Source organism: Myotis davidii, unplaced genomic scaffold (assembly GCF_000327345.1).
Source record: "Myotis davidii unplaced genomic scaffold, ASM32734v1 scaffold238, whole genome shotgun sequence".
NCBI classification, from domain to species: domain Eukaryota; kingdom Metazoa; phylum Chordata; class Mammalia; order Chiroptera; family Vespertilionidae; genus Myotis; species Myotis davidii.
The window spans coordinates 4,513,038-4,527,036 of record NW_006293779.1 but is presented as its reverse complement, the minus strand read 5'-3'; the positions used below and the strand labels follow the sequence as shown (position 1 = coordinate 4,527,036).

At 41.2% G+C, this 13,999-nt stretch overlaps 1 protein-coding gene across 1 annotated transcript in view; it reads left to right on the top strand.

Annotated features, from left to right (window-relative positions):
- The window catches only part of BRE (brain and reproductive organ-expressed (TNFRSF1A modulator)), a 352,293-nt gene that overhangs the window by 183,720 nt on the left and 154,574 nt on the right, over window positions 1–13,999 (top strand). The window contains exon 7 of the mRNA XM_006767439.2: window positions 2,273–2,382. Coding sequence (XP_006767502.1) covers window positions 2,273–2,382 — 110 coding nt within the window. The remainder of the gene's footprint in view (window positions 1–2,272; window positions 2,383–13,999) is intronic.

Sequence of the window (13,999 nt, the reverse complement as noted above, 5' to 3'; positions counted from 1 at the left end):
CCTGCTGAAAGCAGGTATCTGGGGTTTGTTTAGCTTCTATAATTGAAACATAGTTGCTTTCAGAGCTGTTGCTTTCAGGCTCAGAGCTGGGCTGCGGCAAGCGAGGAACCTTGGCTTCCTCCATCAATGGAGCAAGCAAGTCTCATGTTCGCTTCAGCTGCCTGGCTTCCAGCCACCATCTTGGTTGGCAGTTAATTTGCATATCTTGCTGATTAGCCAATGGGAAGGGTAGCGAAGTTACGGTTAATTACCATGTATTGTTAGAAGCAGGAAAAGAGAGGATTTCCAGAGGAGCGAGATCATCCATGTCAAATGCTGTCTAGAGAGTAAGTAAAATAAAGATAGAGAAGCATTGGCTGTGTTCAGTGCATGCCCTCGGTGGGAGCAGTCTTGATGAACTAGGAGGGTCAGAAGGTCTATATGCTGGGCTAAGGGACAGGTGGGAGGAGAGATGGGGATGTAGACAATTCTTTTTATTTTATTTTATTTATACTATTCCCCCCCATCTTAAAAAAGTTGCAATTGTTAATAGAGATTTCTTTTTTTAAAAATTTTTTGTCTAAAGTTTTACATATGTCTCCTTTTTCCCCAACTGACCTGGGGGAGGGGGATGAGGGGATTAAAAAACTGTGGTACATCTACACAATGGAATACTATGTCACTATAAAAAAGAATGAACTTTTACCATTTGCAACAACATGGATGGAACTGGAGAGCATTATGCCAAGTGAAATAAGCCAGTTGGAGAAAGATAAATATCACATGTAGACAATTCTTTTAAGCAGTCTAAAGAGGAAGAGAGAAATGAGAGAGAAATCCAGGGAATTATATAGAGACAAGTATGATTTTATTTTTATTTTTATTTTTTAAGATGGGAGATACTCACTCTGGTCTTTGTCCCTTTGTAAACGTGCCGCACTTGTGCATCCTATTGGCACAGTAGAAGGCAGAGCAAAGAGACTGGCGATGCTAATGCTGAGCAGGACGAGTGTGATGACAGCTTCTCAGAATGCCAAGAAAGAAGGGGTGAGGTTAGCTTTAGACAGACAGAAGGGCATCATATCTGAAGTTCTCAATATTCACACCCAGTGATTCTTAAAGTCTAGGTTGGGACCCTCATAGCATGGCTGCTGAGCCCTCCAGGGAACTATGAACTAATCTAGGTAAGTTCTTATTAGTCACTCTGGGTGAAAGATGTGCACTCTATTAAGTTTTTTAATATTTATATTTGACTTGGAGCCACTACCCACCAAAAATAAATTACTAAGGGTTACTAAAGTTTGGTATTCACAAATTAAAATCACATGCTGCAATAATTTATTCTAATTCAGTATTCTATTCAGAAGTCTGGCAGACACTTGGTGCTTGGCAATAACTGTAAAGCATACACACAGTTGTAGGTCTCACAGTTTTGATTGAGGACACTTCAGTGTAGCATCAGTGTTGGCTTGAGTTGGTTATGATATTCAATTGCTGCCATTCTTGCTTTTTAATAGTAAATTACATTTTAGCTTTATCATTATCAGCTTAATTTATTGTTGGTTGTTTGGTTAACCTCTCAGTGTTTCTTAATACATACTTGGATCAACAGTGTTTTTGTCTTATAATATTCTTATAACTAAACTTAAAGAAATGTATGTCATGAGGCTCATATATGAATCATCCATGATCATTTTGCTAAAGTACATGTGTACTAATATGTAACCCCCTGCCATTTGCTTATGTGGTAGCACACTTCAAAGTGATATGTTTCTTGGCAATTTTTTCTATTTATTTAACTTGCAACATACTATGAAGGTATGTATAATAAAATTACTGGGTATTTTAAGTTTTGTTGTCTTATGATGTAAATCTTATTTTTAACTCATTCTTTCTATAAAAAGTAAATTAGAAGCCATTTATACATATATAAATTATGAGCCATTGTACATATTGCCAGCAATATATTTGTATGTTTACTGTATTTTGTTAACTATATTTTTGTCTAATTCTTTGTTATCATCAGATTCACATTTCCCCTGTTGGAATGTGGGAACAAGTAGATAGGTGAGGGTCTTTTCCTCACTGTGGTAGGCTGTGGTCAGAAAGTTTGGAAGCCATCACCCTATGGGAGTGGCTAGGTATGTGGCAAAGGATGTACAGAACTGCTAAATTCAAATCCAGGTAACTCAAGCCTCATAGCCTAAATGACAGTGGACTGTGAGCTCAGCACCAAAAAGATGTTACAAGAGCAGGTGCTGATGACACTGTGTTTTTTCACTTTCTGTTTAAGGATGTAAATGAAGACCCTGGAGAAGATGTGGCCCTCCTTTCTGTCAGTTTTGAGGATACCGAAGCCACTCAGGTGTACCCCAAGCTGTACCTGTCACCCCGAATTGAACAGTAAGTCTCAGTGTCATTAATTTTCTGTAGACTGGTGCTTCTCCTTATTAACTAAATGTGTCTCGCTAATTATTTTGCCACTCTTGAAGTCTTAAAAGGATTTTTCTTTATTGACTTTTGTTTTCTTAAAATGAATTGGATTAGGAGTTTAGATTGCAGAGTAAATGCAGTGAATATTTGCCACTGCAGTCTTTGCGTCTTGGTTGTGTATGTTGTGATGTGAACACTGTACCTTTGCAGAGAGAGATGAGTAGGCAATCAGAATCTGAACTTGTGACTCCTCCCAAATTCTCCTTGGGCTGCATGGTTACAGCTTAGAGGGGACTGCTGATCGTCCCACCCAGTTTCTTATGTATTCGTAAATATTATAGTTATTTGTAAAATGTAACTAGTCTCCTGAAAATATTAAGCAAAAGCTTATTCAGAAGTTAGTAAAGGCAGTATTTAAGCAGATAGCTTAAAAAAATGACATGTTTGAATTATTTTTCTCTGTCTAAATAGCTCTATATAATTTTACACAATATTCTGGCAACATGGTACAAGTAGTTTGATATCACATTTGTTTTAACCCAATAACTTTACTCATCCGTAATGAATTTTACAAGAACTAGCCTCACAATTAGCTATTGTTGGCTAAAATGCTTTAGTAGCTTATTTGACTTCAAAGGAAGCTGAAGTTCATTGAAAATAGATTGTAACCAGATTTGCTTGGGAACTTCTGACAGGACAGATTTTTCATCAGCAAAGAGTTTTTACAGACTCTGATTGAAGTGTATAATTAAAATTCTCTGAAAGTCACAGTCAGGGTTGGCCGGTTTCTGTCTGAGATATGTGGTCACCATTCAACATTCATATACAAAGCTATTTTCACTCCTTCTGACCTTAGTTGCTCTAGTTCATGAATCGTGGGCATACCATCTCACACACTGTTTATACTCAAATATGGAAGATTATGAGCATCAATAATCTATACACATGCTCTCTTTTATTTACATACCTCTGACAGCACCTAGGACAGGAGTTTATAGTAGCAGGCACTCCATGAATATTTTAATTTTTAACTTAAAATACTAACCCATATCAGTAAGAGTACAGAACAGAAGTAATGCCATTTCAGTAAGAGGTCAAAGGGTGTTGGAGGCAGTATGATGAAGTGGTAGCAAGTAAGGTTCTGTAACAAGCACATCTGGCTTAAACCCGGTTCTGCACTTACCAGTTGGCAAAGTATTTAACATCTTTGAAGTTGTTTTCTCATCCGTAAAACAGGGATAATAATACCTATTTCATAGTGCTGTTTTGAGAATTATATTAAATACTGCTCATAAAGCATTAATTAATTTCAGGGCCTGGCATTATAGCAAGTACTAGCTATTAATGTTATTATGATTGATACAGTTCATAAGATAAGAATGAATGAGTGAGTGGTTAGCCCCAGGACAAGTGGGGCAGAAAAGAGAGGATGGGTAAAAAAGTGGGCATGTACTAGTTGCAGAGTAGCCACTCAGTATGTCTATAATGAGTTCAGAAGATATTTTGGGGTTGCGGAAAGAGAGACGTTAATGAGACAATCTCAAGAGGTTGCTAAGAAGAATACGTTACTGAAGCTGCAGTCAAGAATTTGCCAGCTCTGAGAAACAATTTTCCCAGCTTCCACAGTATTTTTCTTTGAAGTTATTCCATCTAGTTTGCAAATGGAATAATAAAATATTTCTCCTTCTAAAAATCCAAGTTGTGATGTGAAAAATGATTATGTAGGGTATATTTTAAAAGTTACTTCCTGCTTCTAAAATCTAGTTTTCTACATTCCCCTCCACATCCATGTTAGCTTAAGAACTGGCCACCAAGTGCCTTTCCAGATTGGTTTCTTCTTTTTTCTCCTGTGGCCTGTCCTGCACCCAGGCTCTCTCCCTTGAAGTTTTCTTAATTCCCCTGTATCCTCTTGCTTCCAACCTTTCGCTAAAGCTGTTACAGCCACGTAAAATGCTCTTCTCTAAAATGCCCTTGAAGTTACACATTTTCTAAGGCCTTATTTAAATGCCATCTCTACCAACGATTTTCCATGAACACAATTAGTCTAGCCTTTCCCTGAACACTTATAATACTGAATTTGCATCACTGTTATCATCTGCTCTCCATAGATTTAGTTAGTGATGTGCATTTTTTTTTTTTATCTTCTACTAAATTGCAAGCTACTCAAGGGTAAGGAACAAGTCTTTTTGCTCCTTTAGTAGCCTGATTGGCAGTATTCTAGGTCGGTAAGTAATTCTCACAGGAAGATTTTAAAATGCTGCCCTGAGAGCTATTACATTATTCCTGGTTAGTAAAAATTCACATAATAGAACTGTATTTGTAATACCAAAAAAAACAAAGCAAAAACAACAAAAAACTACTGGAAGTTTTCACCCCCTTACGTAGAAGTTGTACAAATGAGGTTTTAGAGAAAGGTTCAAATGGAAAGTGGTCAAATTGTGGCATGACTTTCTAAGGGCTTACATATTTGCTAGTTACTAATATCTTTGGTTCCCTCTTGCAGAGGTCAGAGTACAGAACAGAAGTAATGCCATTTCAGTAAGGCAAAGGTCATAAGCAAGGTCAGGAACTAAGTGAAGAGGGTTGGTAACTGTGCTAAGCTCTCATTTCTTTTTTGTGTTTCATACCCTCCTGTCAACTCTTAGCTATCCACGCATTGATTTAGACTCAGCCTTGGAGAGTTCCTTCAAGAGGCATAGGAAAAGCATCCCATGTGGACCTGCCCAAAGACGATGCCAGATGCTTGCCCTCGCTGAGGCTTGCTCTCTTTTTGGCTTCTGCTGTGGCTCTTTCTGGGAAGTCCTAAGCCCCATGCAGTGGATTTGACAGGCAGAGGCCGAAGTGAGACCAATAGCCTGATCCAATATTAGGTAAAAATTGACAAGTGAAGATTTGCGTTCTCACCATCTGTTCTCCATGGGCATGGAAAGATATCTTGAGCCTGGGAGATACCCCATTTCAGTCTGGCTAATTGCTGTCCCTGTTTGCCCATACAATGGGCAAGGATATTATGCTCACAGTAACTAGTCTCAGAGATAGGAAAAGGCTACTTTGGACTTTTGCCTTCACATGGAGGGAAAGGGATCAATTTGTTGTACCCTAAAGATTTGTAGGGACATGGATACCAAAAGTCTCCAAATTAGACAGTCCCCACAAGAAGGAACATCTGTCAGAGACACTGGGCAGGAAAACCCCCAGTGCGTTATTCTTGAAGCCCTGAAATGCAGTCCCACTTCAGAAGTCTGCTTCCCCGGGTCCTGGATCCTTGTCTGGTATTTCTGGCAGCACTGGAGCACGTGGCTGCGCGCCTTCGTGGTGTTTAACGCCTGTTGTTTCCTGGTCTCCCACTGGCCTGCATGCGGCTTGTAAAGTAAACGCTTCTGAGGACTTCCTGCTCGCACACAGGGACATTCATGACACACACATTCCAGGCTCTAGACATTCATTTTCCAACGGACCCCAATCTGCCCATTGAATTAGTTACTATTTATTTTTTTAAGTCTTTTTATTGATTTCAGAGAGGACGGGAGAGGGAGAGATAGAAACATCAATGATGAGAATCATTGATCAGCTGCCTCCTGCACACCCCCTACTGGGGATGAGCCCGTAACCCTCGCATGTGCCCTTGACTGAAATCGAACTCGGGACCCTTCAGGCCATAGGCCAATGCTCTATTCACTGAGCCAAACCAGCTAGGGCTATTCTTTTTTTTTTTTTTTAAACCAGTGAGGTATGCAAACAACACCTAGTGGTCAATTTTGCAAAACTGACATTGGTTGAATATTAGAAGAGGGGGAGAATCTAGTTCGCAAACCAGTTGCCTTTTTCTTCTGGGCAGAAAAGCTGGAATTGTAAGGTTACGTCATCAGAGCTGGCACTAAGCACACCCTCCTCCCCAGACTGTTGGCAGCCCCAGCAGGAGCACCAGAGGTTAGTTGGGCTGCACAGCTCCCTTCCCCGGACAGTGTGGGTCTTTTCTTGGCGTGAGCCGGGCTGTGGGAGTGGTTTGAAGAAAAGCAGCTCCGCACTGCCTGTGCTGCTCCCACTCGGTGTATAAAAAGAGGACTTCAGCCCCTGAGTGGCCAGGTGGCATCTTTCACAAGTACAACCTTTGTTTTTAGAACTTTCTGTGAAGTTACAGTCTGCCTTAGAAATACGTACTCCAGTCTTCCCAGCCCACAAAACCGATAGCAAGGCCCATGGGCCTGCAAATCCGTGCACTCATCCTTTGAGGCAACAAAAACAAGCACCAACCAGAGTGAGGAAAGGCCTCTGTGGGTGCTTCAGAGGGCAGCATGATGCATGAGGCAGGCTGTGCCCTTGCCTTGCTGATGGTACAGTGAGGGGATACGAACAGTATGGCAAGTTCCAGCTTTTGTCGTAGTGGAAAAGGCACAGTGAGACTTGGCAGCAGAAGCCTCTGTCCCTCCCCTCATTGGCTGGCAGCCTCACTCAGATACTAACCTTCTTGAGCCTCTTCTGTAAAGGGGGGTAAATCCTTAATTTCAGTGTCATCTCTGCCAAGGGGGAGTCCCCACGGCCCTCTGGGGTGTGTGGCACCTGGGCGATGCTCAGTTAGTACAACAGGAATTACATAAATGCCTGAGAAAAGAGTCACTAAGGACTGTAAGGTTCAAGGGAGGAAGAGATCATATTTCCATTTGATTGGTGGAGAGGGGACTTCGGAAGAACTTGGAAAAGTCTGGCTCTTCCAATGTAATGTGAATTTTCTAGAGATTGAGCATGCACTACTGTAACCACAATAACAATGCATTTGTTTAGTATTTTAAAATGTCCAACTGTCTTTCAGTTTACTGTCCCACTTGATCCTCATATATTCCTAGCACATGTTTCATGGTGTGTCTTTTTTCCTCGATAACCTCGAATTCTAAGACCTTTCCTGGTCTTCTTTTTTTTTTTTTTTAAATATATTTTATTGAATTTTTACAGAGAGGAAGGGAGAGAAATAGAGAGCTAGAAACATCGATGAGAGAGAAACATCGAACAGCTGCCTCCTGCACATCTCCTACTGGGGATGTGCCCGCAACCCAGGTACATGCCCTTGACCGGAATCGAACCTGGGACCTTTCAGTCCGCAGGCCGATGCTCCATCCACTGAGCCAAACCGGTTTTGGCTCCTGGTATTCTTTGCTGCCTCTATTTTTTTTTCCAACCCATTAAGTTATACGAAATGATATTTCCCATGATTCCATCCCTGGAGCCCTTTTGTGGCCTTACTTCTTTGTGGATGACCCCAGGTCCCCATTTTGAATCCTGTTTTCCCAGTTTGCAGATCTGCTTTTCTAGCCGCCTGATAGGTCTGTCTGTGTGTTCAAGTGACACTGCAGGTTCACAGTGTCTGAAACCAAACTCATCATTTCTCCAGCAAATGAATGTTTCTTCTTCACAACCTGTTTTTCATGACACTCACTTTCCTAGGTGCCCAGGTGCCACGTCTCAAAGCCATTAGCCAACCTGTCGTTTTGTACTGGAAATCCTCTCTCCACGGTATCTCTCATTCTTGTTATTCCCTAGTTCTGCCATGTCTCCTGATGGCCTTTTGTCTCTTGTTCCTAGTTTAGTGTATCCGGCACAGACTGTCACTATCTTCCTGAAGTAGGTCCTGGTCACGTAATGGCCTTTCCTCGCTCAGAATCATCAGCGCCTCCCATCACCAGCTGAATTGGCGCACATCTCTCAGTCTGGCATTCAAAGTATTTTCTGTCGCAGTCCTAACCGACCTTTCCACTCCATTCTGGGTTCTGTATGTTTCCTGTTGTTCAGCCACACTGAGGTTTTTCGTGATTTCCTGTGAACGCACCTTATGTCTTTTTCACTTCCATACCTTTGTGTGGCTGCTTCTAGAACACTGACTTTATTTCCCTCTCCCATAGGATCTGTCAGTGCGCTGTCTGTCCTCTCTGATCTTCTCAGTCCTACCTCCTCCATAGAACTTTTCCTGACCACTGCCACCTGCCTCCCCAGAAAGACTGACTTTCCCCTCCTGTGCCTGTGTCTCTGTTGTCATATTGTTTCCCTGGGTGCCTTAGGGTGGGCCACTGTTCCATCAGCTGAGGGCTGGTGAGCCACAGCCCATCTCTCCCCAAGCCGGCCCTGCCCTTGGGCCCTGCCTGAGCTCAGCCACAGCCCCCACTGATTGGACTCCCCAGTGTGGCAGGTAGTTTTGAACCTTCTGGGTCGTGTGCCCGCAAAGGCAGGTGGTCTCCAGAGCCCTTCCTCATTGCTGTGCCCTGTGGCTGGCCAGCAGGCTTGTTTCCATGAGGACCCTGGTTGTTGCTGAGAGATGGAACTTCATTTCATAGGTGTGGTTTATCAGCTGAATCCTGGACGTGGTAAATAGGATCTTGACCTCATGTGACCTCTCATCTACTCCTGTTGTGGCCTCTCCAACCTTCCTTTCCAACCCACAGACATGGTCACTTACACGGTCACAGACATGGTCACTTAGAATATTTGGGCAGCCTGTAATCCACAAAGGCAGGATAAACTGAAACATGAGTAAAAAGCCTAGGGAAAGGGTAGGGGAAGCTGCAAATGAAAATAGTGCTGCTTAGAATTAATGGCTATTAAAATTAATAGCTATTAAATCCAGATAAATAAGATAAAATATATTTTTAAAACAATGAACAAATTCAATCTTTTGTGATTTTATTTACATTTAATACTGAATTCAGCATCTGAACAGGATGGAAATTTTTCATTTTAGATGCTCAAAGATTTTTTAGAATAATTAGAAAAGTTCTATAGCTAAATGCAGATAGATTTAAAGAAAAAGGTAATTCTTCCCCCCCCCCCTTTTTTTTTAAACCTACATCATTTGTCTCAAGAAATGAGACCCTAGATCTCCTGGAGTGATTTTGTGGTAGAATTTAACTAATAGAACATCATAGTCAACATGGCTTAATTTAGCCCCACTCATATTTACTTGAGTCTCTGAGATAATCTTATAATAAATATTGTGTCCTGGAGGGTCCCCCCGTGATAAATATACACTTCTGAGTATGCTGCTACAACCAGCTGTCAGGAGACGACGTGTATTGGTTTTAGTGGAGCGAGCTGTATTAGCCTCCTGGGACTTGACATGTTCGTTTTACTAGTCTGGGAGCAGCGCCAAAGGGGTTCTTCGTGACTTAGAGTGGAATTCTGAAAAGTAAGTTCAGCAAGTTTTCATTAGTGAGTTTGGCGTTTTGTCTTGCCTGTGCCTCCCAAAAGATTAAGAGCTCAGCCTGCACTTTGAAACATTACAAAAAAGAACCAGAACGGAATTTAGTTGAGGGAAAAAATCAGCCCCCAAATACCATATTTTTTGAGACATTCTGGTATAGAACTCCCACCTCCCCAGTCGCCTAAGCTAGTGATATGTCGATGTTTTTTTATCCTGCTTTCTTTTTAGGCAGAAAATATACATTTAGAAAGATGTATATATGTCTGTGATAACTCAGATCTCACTGGTACATGTTTCTTAAACTTGTTTGAGCCTTAAGCTTTTAGATTTATTTTGTGTCTGTGGGCAGCTCTGTGCCTTGTTTCTCTTAAATGCTGCTCTCTTCTCTACAGCATAATGATTAGCTTTAAAAGGCGTGTTTTCGTTTTAGAAGTCAGGCCTAGCACCTTTCTGCTAAACATCTCAAGGGATTTGTGCAGTTTTTTTCTGTAAGGAAGATGAGAAATTCATGATTTTCAGTGCAACACTATATCTCAACAGCCAAGCTGTGAACACTGAGCATTCCTGTTTTATGCAGTTTCATTTATGTTTATCCACAAGTAGGAAAATATTCCTCAATGAAAGGTCTGAAATGAAGAGTGCTAGTTAACAGAAACATTAGGCTGTGTTATAGGTGGAAGCAGAGAAATAAAGTGGAAGAGAAAATGGCCTAGAATGTTCCAGAACTGATGGAAGGTACCTGTCGTCAGAAACAGGAAGTACAGTGAATCTCAGACAGTCTAAATAACAATTGACACCTAGACACATCATCTGAGACTGCAGAACACCAAAGATTAAGTGTACCCCAAATTGACACATTATGTTTAAAAGAATAGAAATTCAAGACAGACCTCTTTGAAAATGTGATGAGAGACACGAATTTATCCTGAGAAGAATGTACAGACATAAAAGTTTATATACAGTTTTGTAACACACCCTCCCCTGAAGCCAATTCATTAAATCGCATTTAAGGATTCTTCTAGACTTTGGTCCTGCATTTTTAGCCTTCTGTACTATCTCATGCTGGAATAACCACTGAGGCTCCAAATTAATATCTAAAGTAGAAATTATCATCCAACACTGCCCATCCCTTCGCCCCCCAAGTCCACTCTTCTCCAAGGCTCTTTTAGTTCATTGATGACTTTGTCACCCCAAGGACTGCAGCCATGAAACCTGGGCATCCTATTTTTGACCTTCCTCTCACCATTGTTTCCCATATTCAAACAGCGGCCATTGAATCTGCCTCCAAGGTATCTCAGATCCATCTCCTCACCCTTTCCCCTAACCCTGTTTTAAGCCTACATGCATCTTACTCTTTGCCACATTGATCTTTGGAAAGCAGAGTTCTATCCATGTTACTCCCTTGCTTAAACTCTCTAAGTGCCTCTTTATTGGACAGATGAGAAAAATGCATGTTACACTGACCTGTCTGAGGGAGCCTCAGTGCCCACCACACTCACAGCCTCCCTCCCTCACCAGTATACCGTGTATCCCAGACACCTGAACCACAGCTGGTAGAACCAGGGATAGGTATTTTCTTTATTTTTAGAAGTGTAGCTATACTTGTTTGACATTTCTTGCCCACCATTTGTAGGTGGTTTGTGGAGGAGGACTGTAGACTATCTCGTGGGCTGTGCTGCGAGATGTTGCAGTCTTGATCCACTTTCCTGCAGGGAGTGCCTGAGATGGTAGATGGGCTCCAAATGGCGTTCCAGTGATATTCTGCTGTGTAGCTGGTGAGACTTTTTGTTCTTCCTCTGTGGTTTTTGGAAACCTCTCTTCTTTGAGATGACTGAGATACTGTAATCTCTCAGTTGGCCATTGAAATACTCCAGCCAGTTTCTGCATCCATTCTCTCCCCACTTCTATCTAATTGCCACACTGCAGGCAGAATGGACTTTCTAAAACAAATCTGACCTCCTCATTGTCTTGCTTCAAAACAGAGTTCATTATCGTTCCTCATAAATGATCACTTGTCAGCTTTATCCAACTCGAAGCTTTTCCCTCTATCTCCCAGGCATATTAATTATTTTAAACTACTTACATCTAGCTTATTATCAAGTTTTATCATTTTTTTTTTCTTCATACCATCTTGAAGTCTGCACTCCTCCAAGTCTTTATTTTCTCCTTGCCTGTAGATTCAGGTACCTTCCCCTTTAATCCTTTTTGTCAAACACTGGGTAGTAGTGAAGCTAGTGTGTAAAAGTGGGGCATAAATTTATGGAAAAGATGGTTGTCAGCACTATAAGCAGTTACTCCCAGCTCCTTTCAAGTGTGAGGACCTGTCTTTAATGTCAAAACCTTTTACATGAGGGTGGAAGTGGGGGTTTGACCATAAAAAGGCAGCACAGGGAACTTTTTAGGATGATGCAACTGTTTTGTATCATCATGACTGTGGTGGTGGCTACTCAACTTCACACACTTGTCAAAACCCTGAGAACTGTACAGCGCAAAGAGTATATTTTACTGTGGTAAAAATAAATTTTAAAAACCTTTCACAGACCAAAACAGAAGTGATATGTTTTAACATTTCATGTTAATAATTGATGAATCGACCCTAGCCAGCTTGCCTCAGTGGATAAGCGTTGGCCTTGGACTGAAGGGTCCCAGGTTCATTTCCGGTCAAGGGCACATACCTTGGTTGCAGGTTCCCTGGCCCTGGTCAGGGCTCATGCAGGAAGCAATCAATTGATGTGTCTCTTTCACATTGATGTTTCTCTCTGTCTTTCCCTCTCCCACTCTCTAAAAATCAATGGAAAAATATCCTTGGGTAAGGATTAACAAAAAAAATAAATGATGAATCAGATGCCTTTTAAATGAACTTACATTCATTTCAAATATATATATATTTGAAAAATGGATAAATATATACACTTTTATGTGCTGTACATATTTGGATATGTGTGTATATATGTATCTATACACATTTAGATGTGCACACATGTGTGTACACATGCATTTACATATTTTATACATGTGATATGACACATTTATTCAGGCTTTAAATGCTTGGTGTCTAATAAATCGGTAAACCTGTTATATCAAGTCTAAGGCCCCATCGTGCCATGAAGCCAACAGATTGGGAACATTTGTTACAAGGGATGTATAATGAATGACCATTTCCCCAAGAATTCTGTTGTTTATATTTATTGATATTTGCTTAAATAAGACCACATTTTAACTTTCTTGCTCTCCAAATAGCTAATGTAATTACTATGTTAGGAAGCAGTTTGGCCTTCTTGTTTTGTCTCATGGTGGAAAGACAGACCCATGAAGAGCTCGGCCACTCTGCCTCCTCTCTGCCCAACACGAACACGCAGGTTTCTTAACTTAGCTCTTGGGGGGGCCAGGGGAGGGGGCGGGCAGAGGAACTCCAGAGAGAGAGGGACCTGGGGTGTTGAAACTAACACTGCGAAGCTTTCCCTTTGCGCTTGGGCCTTGACCTCCGCGAAGCTTGCTCCTGTGCTTCACAGCAAGCACTTCCTTTTCCAGGCTCCTGGCGCTCAGATGTGCCATTAGTTTTTCATGTTTCTCAATGTGTTTCTGTCTACACAGTGACCTGTGAATTGGTCTGGTACATAAATGTAATATCTTTTAATTCTTTTTCAGAGCAGAGTGTGGTTGTGGATAGGCAGATACGTCAGTTGGGTTTTAAAAATAAAGTCGTTGTACCTCATCTTCTCCCTAAAAATGTATATGGTTTGTTATGTCCACAACATGGTTTGAGAGAGTAATTATTTATCCCAAAGTAATGGCCTGGCTCTTGATTGCAGGTGTTTGGTGCAAGGAGGTCATGACTAAGGCTCTCCATGGGTAAAGTGGAACCCTTCCACTGTTGTTGGAGGAAAGGCCTAACACCAGTGTTGTCAGATTGTACTGTGTGAACTTGTATTAAAGAGCATGTAATTTGATTCTGATGTGTCTGATTTTGATTCCTATAATACAGGGCTAATAAGTATATTGGAGTTTTTCTATACTTGTTAAAATGTAGAACTCTCTCTTTCACCAGCAGCATTATGAGTTTAATGAATGGAGAAGCCTTTAGTTTAAAACAAACAAATGATGAGTTAACATCATATTCTAAATAGGACCATAACAGGGAATGAACATCCTGTTGATGAACATTATCTTGCATGGACAGCTTCAACAACAGGGAGGCCATTCTTGAAAAAGATTAAAACCTGCTACCTTGCCAGATTTCAGCTAAACCAAATCATTAAGTTGAAAAAGTTATACATGAGTGGAAAATTAATTTCACTTCCCTCCTCCCCTCTTTCAAGCAAGAACCTTCCCCTTCCACTTTGTAATCCCTCTCTGCCTCCCTATTCTACCCCAATCTTTAAAAAGTATGATGTAAGATTG